This window comes from Eurosta solidaginis, chromosome 1, assembly GCF_040869045.1.
Source record: "Eurosta solidaginis isolate ZX-2024a chromosome 1, ASM4086904v1, whole genome shotgun sequence".
NCBI classification, from domain to species: Eukaryota; Metazoa; Arthropoda; class Insecta; order Diptera; family Tephritidae; genus Eurosta; species Eurosta solidaginis.
Window position 1 is genome coordinate 305,590,960 of NC_090319.1, and position 24,595 is coordinate 305,615,554.

Genomic DNA, 24,595 nt, shown 5'->3' on the forward strand with positions numbered 1-24,595 from the left:
TCTACACTTTTCACACCCCAGGGATGTCACATCATCCTGGTCCCCCTTGTCTCTCATCTGTGCCCGATCCCCCCAATCGGACCACCCTTGAGACCCCCGCTCGGCCATAGATGTTACTTGGCCTACCGCTCTCTACCCACCCTTCTTTGGCCGGCTGCGGCGATGCTGCTGTTGTTCTGCCGACCCCAAAATTCATCCCTCCTTACCTTTTCAATCCTCACCCGCCCATGTCCCCCCTGTGTCCGTCCGTCCCCATCGCATCTGAAATAAGAAGTCAACTATTTTCAATATCAAATTTAACAATGCATTATGGTTTTATTTCCTCATTCTTACGATAAGTGTTAATGTAGATGATTTACACGAAATTAGTTGTTTAGGTGCGCCTTCCCTTAGCTCCGATGCAGCAGAGCGCCGATATTAAAAAGATTAAGATAAAGAAATGTCGCGTTCGTGCGACTTTAAACGTACTGGGCATCTGGGTCAGACATAAACATTTCAATTCAAAAAATTCACTTAACGACGCTGTCTGCCCTTGACCCACTTACATCTAACAGTGAACTCCGTGTTCAAACAACCTATCTATTCTTACGTTCGCTTAATCTAGGCAATGAGTGTATGTATGTCCATTTATATACACGTGTGACTAGTCTATCACTAAGGACTTCGTGCGTGCATGGGTGTGTACGCTTCCACAGCCCTTCTCAATAAGTTTCACCAAGTGTATTTACACTCCCTCCGCTTGTCACATGGGCTTATTTCCCCCTCGTACACGCACATGCATCCACTCAGCTCCACACAAGTGTGGCTTTATTTAAAAAAACGATAATATGTATTATGGTCAAGGATAGCATTAACGCAAACCTGACATGACCTCTAGGTTGAAGCCCCGTCTAATCCCTACTCCTTGTTGGGTGGCAGCGGCCCAAGACAGGCTTAAATTACAGTTTTTTTTATTCCCCCCCTTCCCTGGCCTACAAGACGTCTTGAGTTACAGGTGAATAGGACTTGGCCTCATTACGCCAATGGTGAGATGTTAGTTTTTTCTTTGCCTATTACCCCTCTTGGGAGTCAGGTGACGACACCACTGACCTGAGGCTCACGCCTCACAGTAATCTTAAATTTAATATGGACTCAAAGTTCTTCGGGTTCAACCGGATTAATGTATGCGTAGGCATGCATGTCCTCTCACAACAAGTTTAAACTTTCTGTGTAATCAAGGTTTTGCATGTAATTGAACTTATGTGTATGTATGCACGGGTGCCCTCTCAACTTCCCCGCCCCTGCTTACCGCTACCCTGCCTATTCGGGTGCACAACCCGCATACATATATACCCCGCTTCAAACTTGCTCCTATTACAACATATACTACATTCACTACCCCTCTACGCTTAACCTACGAAACCTGACTCCTTGAGTATTCCGAATCCGCCGCGCTGGCTCCAATAGGTGCGGGTGGTACATCCACTGTGGCCCTGGTGTGTTTGGCCGTTCTTGGTCGTGGCGGTGATGGTGTTTTATACATACAGGTTGTAGTGGAAGTCATGGCGGTAACGGGGCATGTATTGCGTGTCTTCGCCTTGGTGGTTACAGTCTCCGCAACGCGGTGTACAATGGCGATGGCACCGTCGTCATGTAGTGGGCTGTGGAGCCACGCCACGGGTATCGTTATCTTTGCGTGGAGGCCTCCTTTGTGCAGGCGGCACTGCTGCCTGCGCTCTTGTAAGGTGTAGGTGCGTCCGCTCGCTCGCTTACCCCCCGTTGTCAACCGCTAAAATCGCCGGTGTGGCGTCTGCTATCCGCCGAGGACGCCGCCCGACACTTCCTAGTAATGATACTTTTGTTACCTTGATTTTTCCTCGCTTACAGGGTACCTACTTACCACGCTATAAAATGGTTTCCGTTCTTTTGCGACCCGAAATAATCGCACGGATTCCTGGCTCTCCGCTTCCTGTTCCCGGGAGCCGCTGGTGTACCTGAGGTTTGTCGCGTCCTTTATGGCATGCCGCTGGATTCCCGAATGCAATTTTAGTTTGCCGCTGGGTTTAAAATTACCGCGCTGCCAGAATTCCACGACGAAAAAGGCGGAAACAGCAATGATCAAGAGTTGGCTGTGGTTGCCGCCTGATAGCTGTCATTCTTGACACGGCCCGCGAGTGGAGAGATTGCCAGATCGTTCCTTGTATCAACCCCACCGGGTGACCGCAACAGGGCGAGTGCTGCAGCCGAGGTCCGCTCGGCGATGCCCTCGAAAGGTCGGTCAATCAGTCGGTCCCTTCCTTATCGCCGTATGTCCTTTGCATGGTAGATTCCCACGGGTCGTCCCGATGGGTCTCCTAGTTCATAGAGGGCATTCCCTTTCGACGCTAGCACCATAGAGCGGAGGTATTTCGGCGCGAGCTTCGCGTTGTACCCTTCTGTGGCGTTGCTTAGTTTGAAGTTCCGCCGGTAAACTATCTCTCCTTCTCGGTACCTAACCGGTCGAGCCCTCGTGTTGTATGTTTGCTGTCCCTTCCTATGTGCCTCTTCCAGACTGCGGATTAATCCTTCTCGCATCAGGCTCATCCGATCTCCCCTGTGCAGGACCCTCATGTCACTTTCTCGCAACGCTTCCAGTCGCCGTAGGGTTTCATAGGCCTTTCCATGTTGAATCATCGTCTGTCCGAACACCGCTTTGTAAGGGTCAGTGCCTATGGCCTCGTGCACCGCGCTTCGCAACGCAAACGCTGCATGCGATACGTGCTTATCCCAGGTGAGTTGATCCGCCCCATTGATATACGTCCTAAGCATGGCCAACAACGAGCGATTCACCCTCTCCGACGTGTTCGCCTGTGGCGCGTAGAGGGCGGTTTTGACGTGCTTCACCCCGTATGTGGCGAGAAGTCCCACAAAGATGTCCGCCACGAATTGTCTCCCATTGTCCGAATGCAGAGTTTCTGGAACGCCAAAGGTATGGAATATGTCCTTTTCGAGATAACTTACGACGTCCGACGCCGTCGCCTGTCGCATTGGTTTAAAAAAAAATGAATTTGGTCAAGTGGTCCAGCACCACGAATATGACGGTGTTTCCAGCCCGCGTGCGTGGGTATGGCCCACAGAAGTCTACATATATCCTCTGGAATGGTCTCTCAGTCACGAAACGGTCGGTTATTGGCGGACGAGACGACTGATTCGGGGCTTTGGAGCACTTGCATAACTCGCACCTCGCAACAAAGTCTCGAACCGCTCTCACCATTCTAGGCCAGAAGAACTTGCTCTTCAGGCGATACAGGGTCTTCGCCATGCCACCGTGTCCAGCCGATCGATCAGAGTGTGCCTCTTCTAAGAGGTGTTGTCTCAATCCCTCGGGCACCCACACTCTCCACACCGATTCCTCTGACTCCTCCATGCATCTCGGCTGCACTCTTTTGTAGACAACACCATCCTTCACGCGCAGATCCGGCAACCGTTCGGAGTTCTGTTCTATGTGGCACTTCAGTGATGTATAGGCTTCATTGGCGAACTCGGGCGACGCGAAATCTATGTCGGCTTCCCCTTCCAGCTTGGCGACCTCCTCCATATGCATCCTGCTCAGCGTGTCTGGCACGATATTTTGCGATCCCTTCCTGTGTTCGATTTTAAACTCGAAACCTTGCAATTTCAGGCTCCACCTCGCTAAACGTTCGGATAGGTCCTTTTGCCCCATTAACCACTTCAAGCTCCTGTGGTCCGTGATTATGGTAAACGGCAAACCCTCTATGTAAGCTCGAAATTTCTTCACGCTTACAACTGCTGCTAGACACGCAAGCTCGGTAATTGTATAGTTGCGTTGGGCCGAATTCAGCTTTTGTGACATGAAGGCGATAGGTCTTTCGTTGCCTTCTTCATTCTTCTGAAACAGCACGCTGCCAATTCCTTGGGTCGACGCGTCACACTGAACATAAAAGTGTTTGGTGAAGTCCGGATTGACCAGTACGTCTGTTGATGTTAGCGCCGCCTTTAATCTGTTGAACGCCTCCACCGCTTGCTCCGTCATCGCGAACACCTTTGCCTTGCGCAAGCACTCCGTCATCGGGGCGGCGATGGTGGCGAAATTTGGTATGAATCGCCTATACCACCCACACATGCCCAGAAATCGACGTAATTGTTTTACCGTCGCGGGTATTGGAAATCCGACAATCGATCGCACCTTATCCGGATCCGTCTTCAGCTCTCCTTGCCCCACTATGAAACCGAGGTATTTAACCTCCTTCTGGCAGATTTTCGATTTTTGCAAATTTATTGTTAGACCTGCATTGGCGAGACATTCGGCCACCTTCGTGAGGTGTATCAGGTGCGTCTGGAAGTCCGAGGAGCACACAAAGAGAGCATCTATGTACACAAACACGTTCTCTCTCAGACGCGCCGGAATCACTTTATCCATTAACCTACATAGTCGCTGGCTCGCATTACACAACCCGAATGGCATCACCTTGAACTGATAGAGCGGCCTCTCAGGGACCGTGAATGCCGTTTTTTCCCTTGATGATTCCTCCAGTGGGATTTGCCAGAACGCATCCTTAAGATCGATGCCCGAGATGTAGTGCGTTTCCTGTAAACGTGCCAAAATCCCTTCCACGTGCTGCGTTGGATAAGCGTCCTTCTTGGTGCGCTCATTGAGCTTCCTCATGTCCACACACAATCGCTTCTTTCCCGGCTTCTCCACGAGTACTATAGGTGAACTCCACGCACTGTTGCTTTCCTCGATGACATCCAACTTTAGCATGCGATCGATTTCCTCATACGCGTACTTCTGTTTGACGTGAGACATCGGGTAGTGGCGCTGCTTTATGGGTATAGTATTATCGGATACCTCGATTACGTGTCCCATTAGGTGAGTTCTACCGAGGCCAAGTTCTTCGAACGACGGAAAGAGTCTCTTCACTCGCTCCAGTTCACTATCTTGGGCCGCTGACAGCTCAATCTGCCCCTGGGTCTCCAATTCCGAGACAACCATGGGCGCCACCCCAAAGTGTCCCAGAAGTCGATCCCCAGGTACAGCTCCTGGTTTTTGACTGGGCTGATTGCACTTATAGCAAACCATGCTATGAAGTCTACCGTCGCAACCGTGGCCGTTGACTCTTCCCGGTGGCTGGATATCCTTTTCCGCCGCATTGGCGTCAGTCGAGGTCTCCCTGCGCGTCGGCCTGTCCCTTGCGGATCGGTGAAATGCCTCGAGTGTCTCCGACCCCTCTTCGCTGCGTGCGTCCTCCAGCTCGTCCAGGGCCTTCCTGCGGTACGGCTTCGCCTCGTAGTCAGCTAAGTGCTTTTCCGCGCGTCGACATTCCCTCCTAAGGTCCTCCAACGACTCAATACGGCAGCCGAAGACTCAATTTTTGATCCTGGGCTTGAGGTTTCTCCGCATTAGATTAACCAAACTCAGCTCCGGTAACCTTGTCCTCATCGTCAGCTCCATGCCCCGCACCACAGCATAACACTCCTCAAACTTTTCGTTGTATTCCTGCCTGCGCTCGTTCATCGCCTGACGAATTTCTTCATCGCAATCCGCTTTGCGAAAATGTTCCACTATCGCCGCTCGGAATGCCTGGACGTTCACAGCGCTGTCATCCGGATGTTCTTCAGTGTACAGCCAGTACCACTCCTGCGCGTGGCCATCGAGCAACAGATGAAAATTCGCGTATAAGTCCCGCAACGAAATGTTGTGCTTTTTACGAAGCGTGTCGACTCGGAATAGGAATCGTTCAATTGGTATTACCTTCGGTCCGCCATCGAACTTCAGGTGCCAATCGCATATGGTTTTCGTCGCGCTTCTTTCGCAGCGCGTGCCCGCCTCCACTCGACGTTCAGGGGTTGGATGCGCTGATCTTCGATTCGCGCTGTTCCGGTGCGCGCCTCCGCTTTGCTCTTGCTCATCGGCGCTGGCGCTGGCGCTTGCCGCTCCAGCTTCCGTGTGCAATAGCCAATCGTCGCGCTCTGCACCTCCCCGATCGCGTGCGCCTGTGTCCTCTAGCGTCGACAGTCTGCCCGCCAAACCGTTCATGTCCCTTCTGAGTGTCTGCATGGCCTCCTTGACCGCTTCCGTGGTCGACCGACTCATCTCTAATTGATACTGCACAAACATCATCTCGAACTTCTGCATTAGTGCACTGCTCATCGCATCGGCGGTTGCATTTTTGGGGCTGGGATCCACTTTCGGCGCGTGCGTTACATGGTGCGACTGGTCCTGCTGGTCTCGCGTTCCGGCTTCGTTGTGGTTTTCTTGATTGGAGCCCGCTCCCGTGCCGTGTTCCTCCACTTGCTCCGGTGATCCGTTCTCATTGTCGGTGTTCTCGTCGACCTCGCCACCCGTGGCGTTTCGAAGCCCTGTCCTCTTCTTGGTCATATCCTTATCCTGCTATGTGCGGCGCGCTGTATTTCCAGAATCGACTTCCGCCCTACGCAAGAAGACTACGGCGCTCCCTCGAGGTTGGTAACGCGTCGATGCCACAAACCCGCCGACTATGGGACTGACCTTCTTACCGCTGGCGCGATGTTACCGCTACCCTTTACCCCGGCCCACGAATCGCCGAAAGGCACACACAAGTACCAACGCTTGAAATTTTATTGAACAAAAAAAAATCTAAGGTGTATACATAAGCGAGATTTTATACTTCGCAAAAGGAAACTCTCAATATAGGCTGTCCATCCGGGAAGATAGCCTTCACTTAAGTAATACTGCAGTGTCAACCGTGCTCCGTTAGCTTGGTCAACTCCCCCTAATAAAACTTTACCAACCTAAATAAAATGAAAATCAGGTATATATACGTGGTTGTATAAACGTGTTTAGGAATAGAATGCAAAATGTAATGATATGCAGCAAGTTAAAATAAAGCGAAAATAGTGACTCATTCCTTTTCAGATACGATGAGCCGATCCTACCTAACGTCGTCCGTCTAATTCTGTCCCCCCTCTAGCTGTAAATCCGTGTTCCATTCCAGCCCTAGATACTATTAGCTGGCGCTGCACTAACCAACTAAGCTACCTAGCTAGCCTGCCCCCCGATTGGAACCTTCCCGCGAACACTATCGTCCGCTCTAGCACTGGCAAAACGAGCTATTCGCGATCGCGATTCTCAGCGAACCAAGCCAGTCCTCTGCCACTGTTGTCCGGATCGAACCTCACCAAAACAAGCTGACAGACGAGCGACTCCATTCACTATACCCTCCCAACCTCGATACTATTGATCAGCTCTACTGGAGCCTAGTCAAGCTACCGACGTTTTGAAAACAAAAAAAATTAAAATTTGAATTTGGAAGTCCCCCCTAAAGAAGATGCGAATACCCCTGAAGTGTGTCCGACTATTTTATTTAAGGTCCACCAAGCTGTGGGCCTCACCGTTGGGCGCCATTTCTGTTCCGTGCTGGTTTTCACCCGGCGGTGGAGTGAATCTAAACTCTCGGATCGACCTACTCCCTCACTCCCCTCCGCTTGGCATGTCGGGGCCAGCGCCGGTACGCTTGCGGTTTTGCAGGAACTAGCTCGCCGGACTGTGGGGTGGTTCTTGCGCCGCCCCCTATCATGCACCGCACCATACAAAAAAATCGTATCGATCTACACTTTTCACACCCCAGGGATGTCACATCATCCTGGTCCCCCTTGTCCATCTGTGCCCGATCCCCCCAATCGGACCACCCTTGAGACCCCCGCTCGGCCATAGATGTTACTTGGCCTACCGCTCTCTACCCACCCTTCCTTGGCCGACTGCGGCGATGCTGCTGTTGTTCTGCCGACCCCAAAATTCGTCCCTCCTTACCTTTTCAATCCTCACCCGCCCATGTCCCATGCCAACTATTTTCAATATCAAATTTAACAATGCATTATGGTTTTATTTCCATTATGGTTATATTTCCTTACGATAAGTATTAATGTAGATGATTTACACGAAATTAGTTGTTTAGGTGCGCCTGCCCTTAGCTCCGATGCAGCAGAGCGCCGATATTGAAAAGATTAAGATAAAGAAATGTCGCGTTCGTGCGACTTTAAACGTATTGGGCATCTGGGTCAGACATAAACATTTCAATTCAAAAAATTCACTTAACGACGCTGTCTGCCCTTGTCCCACTTACATCTAACAGTGAACTCCGTGTTCAAACAACCTATCTATTCTTACGTTCGCTTAATCTAGGCAATGAGTGTATGTATGTCCATTTATATACACGTGTGACTAGTGTATCACTAAGGAATTCGTGTGTGCATGGGTGTGTACGCTTCCACAGCCCTTCTCAATAAGTTTCACCAAGTGTATTTACGCTCCCTCCGCTTGTCACATGGGCTTATTCCCCCCTCGTACACGTACATGCATCCACTCAGCTCCACACAAGTGTGGCTTTATAAAAAAAAACGATAATATGTATTATGGTCAAGGATAGCATTAACGCAAAGCTGACATGACCTCTAGGTTGAGGCCCCGTCTAATCCCTACTCCTTGTTGGGTGGCAGCGGCCCAAGACAGGCTTAAATTACAGTTTTTTTTATTCCCCCCTTCCCTGGCCTACAAGACGTCTTGAGTTACAAGTGAATGGGACTTGGCCTCATTACGCCAATGGTGAGATGTTAGTTTTTTCTTTGCCTATTACACCTCTTGGGAGTCAGGTGACGACACCACTGACCTGAGGCTCACGCCTCACAGTAATCTTAAATTTAATATGGACTCAAAGTTCTTCGGGTTCAACCGGATTAATGTATGCGTAGGCATGTATGTCCTCTCACAACAAGTTTAAACTTTCTGTGTAATCAATGTTTTGCGTGTAATTGAACTTACTCTTACTTACTACCTCTCAAATTCCCCTCCCCTGCTTACCGCTACCCTGCCTATTCGGGTGCACAACCCGCATACATATATACTTCGCTTCAAACTTGCTCCCCTTACAACATATACTACATTCACTACCCCTCTACGCTTAACCTACGAAACCTGACTCCTTGAGTATTCCGAATCCGCCGCGCTGGCTCCGATAGGTGCAGGTGGTACATCCACTGTGGCCCTGGTGTGTTTGGGCGTTCTTGGTCGTGGCGGTGATGGGGTTTTATACATACAGGTGGTAGTGGAAGTCGTGGCGGTAACGGGGCATGTATTGCGTGTCTTCGCCTTGGTGGTTACAGTCGCCGCAACGCGGTGTACAATGGCGATGGCACCGTCGTCATGTAGTGGGCTGTGGAGCCACGCCACGGGTATCGTTATCTTTGCGTGGAGGCCTCCTTTGTGCAGGCGGCACTGCTGCCTGCGCTCTTGTAAGGTGTAGGTGCGTCCGCTCGCTCGCTTACCCCCCGATGTCAACCGCTAAAATCGCCGGTGTGGCGTCTGCTATCCGCCGAGGACGCCGCCCGACACTTCCTAGTAATGATACTTTTGTTACCTTGATTTTTCCTCGCTTACAGGGTACCTACTTACCACGCTATAAAATGGTTTCCGTTCGTTTGCGACCCGAAATAATCGCAAGGATTCCTGGCTCTCCGCTTCCTGTTCCCGGGAGCCGCAGGTGTACCTGAGGTTTGCCGCGTCCTTTATGGGATGCCGCTGGATTCCCGAATGCAATTTTAGTTTGCCGCTGGGTTTACAATGACCGCGCTGCCAGAATTCCACGACGAAAAAGGCGGAAACAGCAATGAATAAGAGTTGGCTGTGGTTGCCGCCTGACAGCTGTCATTCTTGACACGGCCCGCGAGTGGAGAGGTTGCCAGATCGTTCCTTGTATCAACCCCACCGGGTGACCGCAACACATTCTTCGAATGTCTTCAGTAGCGCTGCACAGGCGAAAACACTTAGTTGGATATGACGTAAATACTAATTGTTTCTTTTAACATTTATTTTTTTGGAACTAATTAAATATACGCATATAGACGTAATATTTTAGCACGGCATTACTTATGGAAGCCAACACCAAAGATACTCCAATGATGAGTCTCTGTAATTAAATCCAGTAAAGGTCCTTCGATATTAACCTACTAGTTTATGTGAAAAAGAGTATTAAAAGGGGATTATTTTACTCCTGAAAATGTAAAAAACAAAACTTTTTCGGGGACAACATTGGCGAAAAAATTTCAGATAGCCGAATGACAGAACAAGGAAGAATTTAGAGCGAGACAATTGACGGCTTACTTCACCTGGTGATTCCACCATGATGCATGCCGAACTTCTCAGAATAAGGGAAAACGTCAACGGGATGAGAACACCTCAATATTCATTTCATCATGAGGTTTACAAGAAAGAAAATTGATTTTTAAATCAAAAGAAAAAAATGTCAGCGATTGTAGGTTTCATACTTTTTTGTATTTATTTTATTTTATTTTTTTTTTTGTTTTTAAAACAATATTAAAACATTTTCGTTTATGAACTCCTTTTGTTTGCGCGCCTACTTTCGGTTCCACAATGTTTAACGTAATATATTTAAGATTAACATTTGAGTTTTTACCCACGCTTAAAATTACATTTTATTATCTATAACATTGTGAATTCCTACAGATGAAAAATCTTTTTATTCCTCCATTGCCCTGCCTACCTGTCAAAATAGGCTGATAGAGTGAGAGGCTGTCATGTCAACTTTTCTCTTAAATGTGTCTATAGAAAATTTGACTTCAAATGAATAAGCATTTTAAAAATCTAGTTAATAGAGCAAATATGAGCAGCCGGTTAAGCAAACATTTTAAAATATGTAAATAATGCAATATACCAGTATGCACTTTAGAAAAATGTTTCAAAAACACAATTTAGCAACTGATTTAAGTTATCTCACAGTATGAATTCACAATGATCTATAACATACTATTGGCTAAAATTTTTAAATTTTCTTTTGTTTAGTTAGTTTTTGATTTTAGTATTACTAACAAATACTTTATTCACTCTACTGCTAAATATCTTCTGCCTACCTTTTAATATTTCTGTATATAAATATTTCTTTTATATATGAATTTGTAGTATATACATTAGAAGCTATGAAGTTTTTTTTGGCCAAACCCTACATTCATATGGCAAAATATCTATTTTGCAAAAATCGGGACCTCGAAATCGGACTTAGAGATATCGTGTCTTCAACAATTTTTCTTAGAATAATCTGTAGATTACGTTTCTGACAGAAAAAATTTTGACACGCTCTAATGTATATATACACATTAACTATCTTAAATTGTGAATTTCTTTATTCTAGAACAAATATAAAGTCAGTGTACACAGTTAATAAAAAATAGTGGAATTAAATGCTTTACTCTCTTTGATTTTACAAAACTCTTAGGGTAATCACAGTTTTATTTAGCTATTTGTAGTTTTTTTTTTTGAGTGCATCCAGCAAGAGTGTAAAAAATCCACTATATATATCGGATGTTAACTTTGCTATATAACTGTGGTTATCCTACATAATATATTGACTTTAATATGTATGCATTTACAGTAAAATGAATTGTATAACAGTTAATTAGTTTGTATTTATTTATATGTATTTGTACAATCAAATGTTTAATAAGAAATGAACTGTAATTTACAAATTTCAATTTAGTTATAATATCGAGAGGATTAATCACAGTTTAGTTTTGGGTTGAAGTCTTAAAAACTACGTCTATATCTTATAATGTTCATATGTATTAATCAACAAATATGTATGTAAGTTTAATTCAATCATGATAAGATCAATGCAGCGCTTAGAACTAAGACAACTTTTTACTTGCGATATAAATTAGCCTAAGTTAGTGTAAGCAAAGAAAAAAAGACAACAATAATGAAAGCAGAATTTAGATGGTATTTTATATTTCTGAGTGCAGCATACAAAATAAATACTACTTTACTTTATTGGTTGTTAAGGACTGCAGCCTTATAAATTGCGATAGCGTTTAAAAAAAAAATCAAATTGGTTGTAATATACTCAGCAAGGCTTGTTTCAATGCTTAAGGACCGGTTTTTCGGTACAAGTTCAACTCGGTTTGTCAGTTAAACTACGCTTAAACTTATTCTGCAGTTTTTCAGTCTACTTTAACTAACTAATAAGCTAAGCTTAAGCGGCCGATCTGCCAGGGTTAAACTCTAGTTAACATATCAGTTATTTGCGTTCGTTCGAAATGGCGTCGAATATACCCAACAAGCAAGTCATATTGATGACTAGGCATACATACTTCTAAAATCTTAAAAGTTGTTTCGAACCAGTGGCTCAACTCGAGAATCATAGCGTACTCAGCAAAAGAGGAAATTTTTTATAAAGCAAAAAATATTGCTGATTTTTGATAGCCTTGTAAGTACTTATTATTGTAAAAAATTTAATGAGCTGATAGGCCTTAGTTAAATAAAACACAATATTTAAAGTTGTGTTTTAGTTTTACTTCGTCGATATTTCGATTTCAGTCTGAAATCATATTCAGGAACGTATAACTATGTTTGTCGATCAAATCATCATTAAATTTTTTACAATAATAAAGCAAAAAATGTTATTACTTAAGTTGAAAAAATTTAATTCCCAACTTGTGGTTCTCTAACTGAGCTCAAATGTAGGATTCCATACTACAGTATGGAGAATGAAGCTGGATATCACTTCCGGAACTAGATATATATTTCGCTGGAGAATTTTTTTTTCATGTTTGTTGGGTAAACAAAATCCAGCTGTTGCCGTATCTTGCTTAAACTCTAGTCAAATTTAAACTCCATTTAATCTACTGAGTAGTTTTTAGTCACAGTTTAAGGCCGCCTTTGGGATAGGCTTTTTTGTGCGGCAACATTGGTTTTTTATCTAGATAATTTGTAGATACGGCATTAGCTCGATTTTGTTTACCCAACAAACATGGAAACAAATTTTCTCCAACGAAATTTTCTCCTCGAGTTATTTATTGTGAAGTACTTTAATAAGGGCCATTTTGGATTATTAAATATTGGAGTTATTTATTCAACAGTTTAGTGATTCGAACTTAGCAGAAGGTTGCAAATAAGAGGATTTGCAGTAAATTCGTTACAATATCTAATTCCGCAGGTGATATCCAACATCATTATTTAAATATTCTTAAACCAGATAGATTTGTAGTTGATATCCAACTTCATTCTCCAACCTTTCAGATATTTTGTAAAATGTAGAGTTCTCGAATCCCCAACGTCGAAACCTTCCTTAAGTGGAGTTGAAAACAAAATCTCCAAGAAGGTACCACCAAAACCAACAGCTGTTTATTGTGAGAAATAAACACCTGATTGATAGCAGTAATGAAGCGGAATTAGTTAAAAATAAAATATACATATTTTTTGTTTTTTCGTGAAAATGCTGTAGTATGGAACCTTACCTTTGAGTCCAGTTAGAGAACCACAAATTGGGAAATACATTTTTTTAACTTAACAAATAGAATTTTTTGCTTTATAAAAAATGTCCTCTTTTGCTGAGTACGCTATGATTCTCGAGTTGAGCCACTGGTTCGAAACAACTCTTAAGATTTTATAAGTATATATGCCTAGTCATCAACATGAGCTCTAATGGTACCAAAGCCCAAATGCTCGTTGGGTATATTCGACACCATTTCGAATGAACGCAAATAACTGATATGTTAACTACAGTGTAACCCTGCAAGCTCGGCCATTTAAGCTTGGGTTAAACTTCAGTTAAAGTAGACTGAAAAACTGCAGAATAAGTTTAAGCGTAGTTTAACTGACAAACTGAGTTGAACTTGTACTGAAAAACCGGGCCTTGGCATAAGAAAATTTTTATAGATTGTGATTATGAGGTATTCCAATATCATAGAGAAAAATGTAAAAAACTGATTTGAAGGAAAAAAATACATTTTTGAAAAATTGTCTCTAAAAAATAAAATTTCGAAATGTAGAATTTCGAACTTCGAAAGCCGATATCTATTTTTTGAGGCTAACTTCGAAAAATCGAAGATAGTACTTTGTTTACTTAAGCATCAATTACTACTTTGTTAGCTGACCTAATCATGTGAAAACGACTTCAGCGCTAAAAGGACATTAAATGGAAATGTGAAGCTTCTCGAAGCCAAAATAATGTCATATCAATTTTAAAAATCGGACGTCAAATAACCAAGTTACAACGAAAAAACCTTTTCGGCTGTATTTCAAAGGATAAAAAAAATAAAAATAAAAAAAAAATTTCCTAATCCCTCTTAACATAATCTTTAAATTTAGCGGCGGACATTAGCAAATTTTTTTTTCGACCCAGTCTATTACTCACTGAGTATGTTAACTTATTCATTCCGTATGTTCGGAACATTCGTATCCATTTAAGAATTTGTGGAATCGTGTTATATTTGGAATAGTAGCCGTGTTTTTTTGACGAGCGTATACGTTTACGTTTGCGCGTAAAAAAAATGCTTATCCTCGCTTAGATAATGCTTAGGAGACCCATCTAGCGGTAGTGGTTAAATAACTGGCTACAGAACATGTTGTACCGAAAAGCAAAGACACAAACCTCTGCTGGCCAAAGTGTATAACATATAATTGAATCGGTTGCGATAAATAGTGTACACAAACCATTTGTAGAGGTGAAACATAGAATTACTGTAGAGGTGAAACATAGACGCATATTTCAGTTGCATCTTAATATAATGCGTATTGAAATTTAGGAGTACTAATTTTATGTGCAGCAATTTCAGAAGAGTAGATAAAGTTTAACGCTTAACAGTCCATATAAAGTTTGAGCGTAAACGTAGATAGATGTAAAAAAACACAGGTATTATGTATATACTTATTTGGAATATTCGGACCTCGTGAGGTAGTATCAAATGAACGTATTCCGAATATTCCAACTGTTTATCCGGAACGCTTCTATGAATACTTAAACGTAGGAGCTTTCCGAAATTTCAGAATAAAATGGTAAATGCTGGCTGTGTAGCAGGACAACACAAAAGTGTAACTCTTCTGTCAAAGTCAAGGCCGGAATATAGATATCGAATACAATAAGCCATTTTCTATTATTTAGTCGTATTTTTGTCAATTCATTGCGGCTGCTGAGTAGAGTAACACCCCATGTCCGCTGCCAGTTCGAAATCGTCCTATCTTAAAATATTTTTCAAAAATTTCTCATTTTAGGATTTGTCACAAAAACGCGCTATATTAGAATTAGGTTGAAGAACGCCTTATCTCAGAATGGTTTTCATAAACTCCCTCTTTTATGTCAAAATTCATTGAACTTATGCTCAGATAGGGAAATTTTTAAACAAATTTTGAGATAGTGTATTTTTGAAAAAAATTCTGACGTACTGCATTCTTCAAACAAATTCTGAAAGAATGACCAAAACAACATAACTCTTTATAAATTCACAAAATATTTAGTAGAAAATGAATTATTTCCCCCATTGTTGTTGTTTACAAACTGTTGGCATTTACAAACTTATTATCACTACTAATATGCTACTAAACGTACTTTTGTACTACCATTTTCGCTGAAGGGGATTGAACTATTCCCCGTTTACCTTACTTCGTAAAAGTAACCCGTCCAGATTTTTAAATTAGGGAGTGTCAAATCTCTGCCAATATTGTAATTGAATCATGTACTGTTTCTACATTTTCTATAATCAAACTCATGTATGTATATTTGAAAGGAAAATTTAGAAATGTGATAAAAATGTATCCAATTTAAAATCGGCCTACCGCAACATTGGTTTCATTTATTATGGAATGACCCATATACCAATATACTAAATATCACAATTTTTCTCAAATTATGTATTTCAGCATCATTTATATGTTGAAAACCTTCACCAATATTTTTGAGTTAAGAATTCTAGGAACGCTTTAAATGATGTCATATGTAAATATGTACATATGTATATCAGAAATGTAGTTGTCTTATAATATTATCAACTAACATAATAATAAATATAACATAATAAATAATAAAAATAAAATAAAAGGCATATAATTGGCAGGATATAATTTAGCAGTAGAGTAACTATTATCCCGTCCCGTGCTTGCCGTTCTCGAACAAACCTTTTTTGAAAAAAGGTGACAGTTGAGAGAGTGTGACACGGTTAAGTCCCGGCCCGCCGGGTCCCTCATAAACTGGACATTGTGGTATTTTTGTACATATTGTCAATAAACGACGTAAATACAATTCAAGTAAGCGTCGACGATGTTTAGCAACTGATTCGCTATTGGAAGAAAATAACTCACGCCTTGGGAAGGCAAGAGCGCTGATCTGTAAATTATTAAAGAAACGGTGAAATATGATTATTAGTTATTATTATTATTTTTTTTTTATTATAAAATGTGATGGCGCTGAACTTTGTATCTTATAAAAATGGAAATTTTTAAAAAACTTTGTTTCTAAATAACACTATTCGTAAAGTCAGACTTTTCTGGGTATTGATTGAATTTCTAAGCTCGGCATTGGATCCTGCCTAACATATTTTACTTATTTCTTATATTTATTTTAAATTGTATGATGTCCTTTCTTTTTAAGCTTATATAACAGGTATTATAAGGCGCCTAAAGGTAGATCTTCGAAAAAATTAGAAGCCATAAATTACACTGCTGCGCAAAAAAAAACGTTGGAAACGTAGATATTGTGACGAATATTATCATCAATAAGCGATACTACCATCACTAAGCCGATATTAAACAGTACTCGTATGTACGTAAATAAATAAATCATCATCTACGCACATACATACAAGGCAAAGGAGAGATACTCATAAACACATGTAATCATCAGCGAAGTAGTATTTACATATACACACGCATATGTCTATTCGAGAAGCTATAAACTAAACCAAGTAGTAGATTCTAGAAGGAGAAACGTCTAGACATTTGGAGAAATATGCAAACAATGCAACAGAGAGTATAAAAGCAGCGAAAGCTGAGTAGTCAGTATTCAGTTTGATTTAAACACGATATCAGTTGCGAAGTGAAGTATAATTGTAATACTCCCTAAGTAATCTAAGAAAGACCATTTTGCACCACTAAATATTGGAGTTAATTATTCGATAATTTAGCGATTCAAACGTTAGCAGAAGGTGTAAAATAAGCGGATTTTCCCAAAATTCGTTACAATATCAAAAGGGGTAAAGAGAAAAATGTAGTTCGTATATGCGGCATATTTGATGAGCTGAATCCAAACCACTATCCGAATTATCCTAATAGGTCGCAGTTCGACCTTAACCTCAAAACGAAAAAAAAATTGCGATTGACCGGTTTTTGACAGCGGATTCTTATTAAGCGTATAAGAAGCATGAAAATATATGTGTCGCATTACCAGGGCCGCCCAAATTTAAATAACCAAAATCAAAAACACAAAAGGTCTTGTGCACAGAATAACACATGGAATCAAAATGATTCATCTCCATTGCATCAAGAAAATAAAAATGACAAAAAAACGGGAAAAACTGAAGCAGCGATAGCCTAATGGCAAGACTGCGACGTTAGAAATTTGACGACCCGAGTTAGTATCTCACTTAGACCCGGTTTTTCAGTAGTTGGGTAAGCTAAGCGTAAACTAAGTTTGCTTAAAATCTAGTCAAATTTAAGCTCCAGTTAAACTACTGAGCAATTTTTCAGTCACAGTTTAAGGCCGCCTTTGGGGTAGGCTTTTTTGTGCGGCAACATTGGCTTTTTATTATCTAGATAATTTGTAGATACGGCAACAGCTGGATTTTGTTTACCCAACAAACATGAAAAAAAAATTCTCCAGCGAAATATATATCTAGATCCGGAAGTGATATCCAACATTAATTATTCTTATACCAGATAGTTCTTGAGTTGATATCCAACTTCATTCTCCAATCACTACCAACCTTAGAGAAATTTTTTAAAATTAAAAGTTTTCGAGTTGATCTCCAACGTCATTAATATGTTCAAATTATTATCCTAATTTCGAGAGATTTTGAGAAATGTACAGTTCTCAAATGTATATTCACACATTTCTCCAGTTGATATCCTACATTGCATATCGAGCTGAGGTGGAGATGAAAAAATCTCCAACGTGGTACCACCAAAACCAGCAGCTGTTTATTGTGAAAATAAACACCTGGTTGATAGCAGTAATGAAGCATAATTAATCAAAAATAAATTATATATATATGTATTTAATTAGCGAGCTTTGCTCATATTGCTTTATACAATGGTTTTTGTAATTGATATTAGAGGTCTTAGAGACCAATTGTACAGCGAACAACGAGACATTCATGTGGCTTAGCAGCTAAAGGCTTGCACTGATATGAATGTTGGAGATTCGAGTTCAACGCTCAGCTCCCGAAAAGCTAGCTGATGAAGAAGTGAAATTCAGAAACATGTCCTAGTAACCATCGCCGTTTGTAAACTTACAATTTTTCTCTAATATCAATTACAAAAACCATTGTATAAAGCAATATGATCAAAGCTCGCTAATTAAATACATATGATCATATTGATATAATAGTAACAGCGGAAGTATTAAAAACAAATACTGTAAAAATCCGAACAAATGTTACTAAGCTTTCAAAAGTGCGCCTAAAAGTCATATCCACACCATTAGGAATAAACTACATACAGAGTGTATGTGCCTACATGGTGATCAAAAGGAATATAAACAAAAAGGCAACTCTTAGAGACCAATTGTACAGCGAACAACGGGACATTCATGTGGCTTAGCAACTAAAGGCTTGCACTGATATGAATGTTGGAGATTCGAGTTCAACGCTCAGCTCCCGAAAAGCTAGCTGATGAAGAAGTGAAATTCAGAAACATGTCCTAGTAACCATCGCCGTTTGTAAACTTACAATTTTTCTCTAATATCAATTAAATTATATATATTTTATTTTATTTTCGTGAAAATACTGTAGTATGGAATCTTACATTTGAGTCCAGTTAGAGAACCAAAAGTTGGGAATTCAATTTTTTCAACTTAAGTAATAGCATTTTTTGCTTTATAAAAAATTCCCTCTTTTGCTAAGTACGCTATGATTCTCGAGTTGAGCCACTGTTTCGAAACAACCCTTGAGATTTTAGAAGTATGCCTAGTTATCAACATGAGCTCTAATGGTATTCAAGCCCAAATGTTTGTTGGGTATATTCGACACCATTTCGAACGAACGAAAACAAATGATAGGTTAACTAGAGTCTAACCCTGCCAGATCGGCCGCTTAAGCTCATTTTAAACTTCAGTTAAAGTATACTGAAAAACTGCAGAGTAAGTTTAAGCGTAGTTCAACTGACAAACTGAGTTGAACTTGTACTGAAAAACCGGGCATTAGTATGTTTAATTCCTTTCAGTTTTTCCATCATAATAAAAATACAATAATTTAATGGAAGAAAATAGCCCAAGCTGCACTCGCGTTAGCTTTTATATTACAGCATCTAAATGCGTGTTAGAGTGTAAGCAGTCCCTGGAAAGAATCGGGACAGGGAGAAGCATACATCTATATTGGGTCCCATGGGGATAGATGGGAATGAAAAAGCGGATGAACTAGCTAAAAAGGGCGCATCCCTTGACTCCATAGACGTCCCAATTAGACTGGGCGAAATTAAGCGAAGGCGAGAGGTGCACATGATCGGCCAAGCAGGAAAGGCGTGGGTTCAAGCGCGGGGATGTAAAATGTCGAAGATTATGTGCAGGTCTTACAACCTTAGACTAACAAAATTGCTTCTATCATTAAAAAGAGAGGACTGTATACTCATGACGGGTATTCTGACTGGACACTGCCTTCTGGCGTCCCATGCTTTTAAATTAGGCTTGGTCAGTGATAGCAGATGTAGGAAGTGCGGGCTGGAGGAGGAAACGATCGAGGTCGTTCTGTGCTCTTGCCCAGCGCTTGCCAGGCTAAGACTCCAGCTATTAGGAGTGATACAGCTGTCAGATCTAGAAGCAGCAAGTGGCTTAAGTCCTAGGAAGCTTCTAGTATTTGCCAAGAGGTCGGACTTATTTTATAACATAAGACCTGGTTTTTGATAGGGTTTGGTCGTTAAAACAAACTTCTGGTAACACTACGGACTTATTCAGTCTACGTGAGGTCCTCATGGACCGGCCAGTTCAACCTAACCTAACCCAACAATAATTTAATAATAAAAGAAATTATTGTGAATACCTCTAAAACTCATTAAATTTACGAATGTTATAAATGAATAGAAGATTAAATCAAAGATCATAAACATTTCTAATATAAAAAGGGACTGAGTACCCGAAATAAGAAACTAATAAAAAAAAATTTTAAGGTAAAAGCTTTTATTGAAAACAATACTTGTATGAAGTAATAATAATAAAAGCTAGAAAATAAAGGTGACCTACCTACTAGGTACTAGTCATCACACTCCTCATCAATCTAGCGCGTTCGTCAGACAAATAAATTTTATTTTCAAGTTTTTATTTTTTAATTCAACGTTCGATTCGAGCTCAAGGCCAGAACAATAATTTTTTTCTAATGATTATTATTGTTATTTTTTAATTTTTGTAAATTTGAAAATTTGTATTTTGTTTTTGGAATAGTAAGTAGAAAATTCTTTCAGACAACCTGCCATAGCTGCGCAGATAGATCCATTTCGAAGGGTGCTAAGCCTTCATCATCAGTACGCTTTAGGCACGCTGCGCTAACCATTTAGCTATCCGCCGGTGGTTTGTTTGACTGACAAATTGCTACTTCTATTCCTTCTTACCAACTATATTTATTCAGTGTTGCGCCATCTGTTGCATTTATTGTGGTATTCACTGAAATGAGTAATGAATTGGTGCCACATCAACACCAACAGAGGAGCACAAGAAGAAGAAGACGGCGGGATAACACAAATCTGCCGGAGTTGCCTGCTTCCATTCAGCAAAGCATTTTTCTGGCGGCAAAGTCGACTTGAATTCGTCTTTCGTCATATGCCAAAATCTACTTAAGCCTTCTTAAAAAATCCTTGCGCAATTTCTGCTGCATCAAATATACCAAGAGCTCTTCCGTTGCTAATGATATACTTTTCGACTTAAAATAAAGAATATTGTGGTAGAATGTACGTATTTTAGCACAAATTTGTAAAAATAAGTATTCTTTCTTAAAAGAATCAATTTACTTCAACTATTTTGATGCATTCCCTTTAATTTAACAAGTGAAAAAACTCATAAGAAATGGCAGAGAAATCTCCCTCTCACTCAAATTCATAATACCTACTTTTCTCCTATAACCGGTTGGTTTCCGCTTTTTCGAACATTGTTCAGAATAAGAGGAAAGTGAGAAGTGAAAAAATTCACAAGGAATTTTTACTTAGAATTGGGCTGAATATCTATGTTTTGGAAACTGATTTCGAAAAAGTGGAAACCACTTTTTCGTTCGTGTATCAATGTTAGATTAGATTGCGTTAGGTTAGGAGGGCGGGCGTGGGAAAGTGACTAGGAGACACCTTTGGTCATTGTGAGTACCCATAGTGAGTGCCGGGTGGCAGCACATTCGTACAACTAAATTTCTTCCAAACCTCTTGCTTCTCTGAAGAACTTAATTAGAAGTGGAAGATTCAGTCTGATAGACTGTCAAAAGCCGTGCGCCTAGAAATCTGAGTCGTCTTGTTTGCCGCCCTTGACATCAGCAGAGAAAGTGATGAATCTACTTCTCTTCCTCCTCATCCTGAACAACACATTTTGTGTAATTCAATACCCAGAAAAAAATTGATTTCGTCGTATAATATTTATCGTCATTAATATTCATTCAGAATGTCATCTTAAGATTGTGATACAAATGAATAAAACCCTGCAAAAATCGCGATTAATCCATGCATGCATGTATGGAGTACTCGCTATGGACCAAGCGAGTGCACCAAAATTAACCACAATTCATACAAAAAATATGGTCCAATTAACATTGCGATGTCCTAGGACTGGACCATATACTCCAGATCAGCATTACATCAGAGTAATCCATGGAGTGCTCCAGTATGACACAAGTGGACCACATGATCCAACGATTTTTGCAGGGAATATATAGTATTCGTTATTTTCTTAAAATTTTCTGTTCCAAACTCAGGCTCTTACTTTGGACACAATTGTTTTAAACTCCACCTCGATACTTACTTTGGCTCCATAACAATGTTTCATGCTCAAATGCAACTCCCTAAACCGGCTATAGCGTCGTAAGATGTTTAGTTTACCATCAGATAATGTGATGCGCACTTCATATTCGTAATGAGTTTGTTTGCCAGCACCGCGTATAACAAAGCTTGGTATTGTAATGAAATGTTCGGCATCGGCTATAAGAAAATTTTATATTGCTAAATTAGTTGAATAGGGCCCACTTGCAGAACGGCAAGTTAACTCTATAACTCAAAGTTAACATAACATGAGGTGTTAAATTCATAGGCGCATAGTCATAGTCAAAATGAAATAGGTTTTAAATTTAGTTGCAGCTGTTTTGACAGATAGCTCAAGAAGCAGCAATTAAATTTAAAACCTATTTCATTTTGACTATGACTATGCGCCATACATTTTTGAAAAAGTTATTAAATTAACTCTGGGCTAAAAAATTACTTGCCATGCTGTTGCAGAATTGAATTTTTGTGAATGAGGCTGAGTGTTAATTGTATGAGTTTAACCCTTCATGAGAAGCTTATTTTGAGGTAAAATGATAACTTGCCGCTCAGCAAGTAACCCAAAACGATTAAAGATATGTCGATGCCTTTTTGATGTGTCTATTGGGCAATTCACAAGAGAGTCGTGCTCATGTTCAATTTTAAGACTTGAGTTGTTTAAATGGTTTTCAATATAAAATTTGATTAAGGCCCAGAACATATGTACAGAATTGCTGTGCATGACCTATTCAAACAAAATTTCACAAAAATTCACAAAACAAAACACTAATTAAACAAATATTTTTCCGTCATTTCAGTTCTTTTACTTATTTAAACTCAAAACCTTATATTCAAACACATTTTTTGGATTATAAAATTGATTACGGATTAAAATAACTAAATATTGAATTAATGCTTTTAAAAGAAATTTTATATCCTTTATAAAGTTTGACACAAGTCGCTGCATAGAGCTGCCAGGTAAATTGGGAAGTTCCTTAAAACTCCAAAGCAAAATGTCCAAATCTAGACCATTTTTTTTAATTTTCACGGTCCCTGGACCACCTAGATAAAATTGATTTCCTTTATGTTGCATTGTCATGGGATTCTGAATTATGTTCTAAGTTTAGCTCTACGGGAAGTTACTCAAATAGTAGTCGCAAAATTCCACATTTTGTAAGGAGACTTTCTAAATAAATGTCCCATTATTTTAAATATTATAACCTAAACCCAAATCTTCGTTCCAAATTTCAGATCTCTGAGTTATCGGGAAGTTCCTTAAAACTGGGAAGCAAAGTTTCCAAGTTCGGATGTTTTTTAAAACTTTCACGATACCCGTACCACCTAGCAACGTTTTTTTCTCTCACGTTTAATTATCACCGGGTTCCGATGTGTACTTCAAGTTTCAAAACTCCACCTCTCGAGGATGTATGGAAATTCGCGGCCAAACATCATATATGAGCCTATTTAGGTGGGAGAGATAGAGTGGAGGAGAGAGTAAGAGTGTGGAAATGTAAATGAGGGAGGGAGTGAGAATGAGAGTGGGAGTGGGAATGAGAGTGGGATTGGAAGTGGGAATGTGCTTGGGAGCGAGAGGGAGAATTAGAATTAGAATGAGAAGGGAGTGGAGATAAAGGTAGTAAAATTATATTCAATTCGATGATATAGAGAGTGATAGAGGGAAGGGAAGTCCACTTTTCAAATACAGGGCAGGACAACATCTTCGGGGTACGCTAGGTGTTTATAAAATTATTTAAACAACAGAATAAATCGATGAATTCACTTACGAAATTCTCGCATCGAAGGGCAGGAACGTGTCATGCTAGGCACATACGCCGACTCACCCATACCTTCGTTAGGGCTTACATCGTCAAAGTTAATATCGTTACCACCACGATAGTATGTACCACATTCAATATTTCGCTCAGCAACACAAACACCTGAAGATTCGATTAATTCCTTTTCCATAGCGACAAATCTACGTTGCAATTCTTGTAACTCAACAATTTGTTCATCTAATTGAGCTTTGTCTACATTCAATTCGAGATTTTTCATAATTAAAGCTTTTTGATGGGCAATTTTACGTCTAAGCGTATGCATGGAACAATACGGGCGCGGTATATCTGAATTGCGACCAATTTCACACGAAGAACATGATGCACTATCTTCATCGGAAACAAGTGTCATAACACCATTTGAGCGTGATGCAATATTAGGTATACCTATTAATGCATTTGGATTCGTTTCCCCAGCAAATAGCATATTATTGTCTTTATTTGTTGTACTCTGTGTAAATCCATTGTAATTATTTAGTTGTGTCATACGTACTGGATCCAAATATACACCACTATCACTCATTGTAGTTTTAGACGATGTTGCTGTTGCGTAGTTATTGGCTATTAAATTGTTATTAGCAGATAATTCGCTATTGTCATATGGACTACTCATATTTGATACGCTCGCAGAAGATAGGCCTCTTTCTGTTGCACTGGTGTTATCATCTGGTGAGAGTGTGCTTAGCGGCGTAATTTGATCGTCAACAATAGTAGGTGAGGTGAGTGATATATTTGAAAGCGCTGTATGGTACGTATCACTTGGAGGTTCATGGGAGTCATCTGTGTTCGTTGACCTTGTTTTAGATAAATTTAAATTTAATCTGTTTCAACA

General features: G+C 40.7%; 1 protein-coding gene across 2 annotated transcripts in view; it reads right to left on the reverse strand.

Annotated features, from left to right (window-relative positions):
* Positions 1-10,263: 10,263 nt before the first annotated feature.
* Klp98A (kinesin-like protein 98A) overlaps positions 10,264-24,595 on the reverse strand; it is a 91,379-nt gene continuing 77,047 nt past the window's right edge. For both annotated transcript variants that reach the window (XM_067761368.1, XM_067761366.1), the window contains 3 exons: positions 23,716-24,584; positions 21,939-22,114; positions 10,264-16,124 (listed from right to left, as the gene is read on the reverse strand). In XM_067761368.1, coding sequence (XP_067617469.1) covers positions 15,882-16,124; positions 21,939-22,114; positions 23,716-24,584 — 1,288 coding nt within the window. In that variant the 3' untranslated portion in view covers positions 10,264-15,881. The remainder of the gene's footprint in view (positions 16,125-21,938; positions 22,115-23,715; positions 24,585-24,595) is intronic.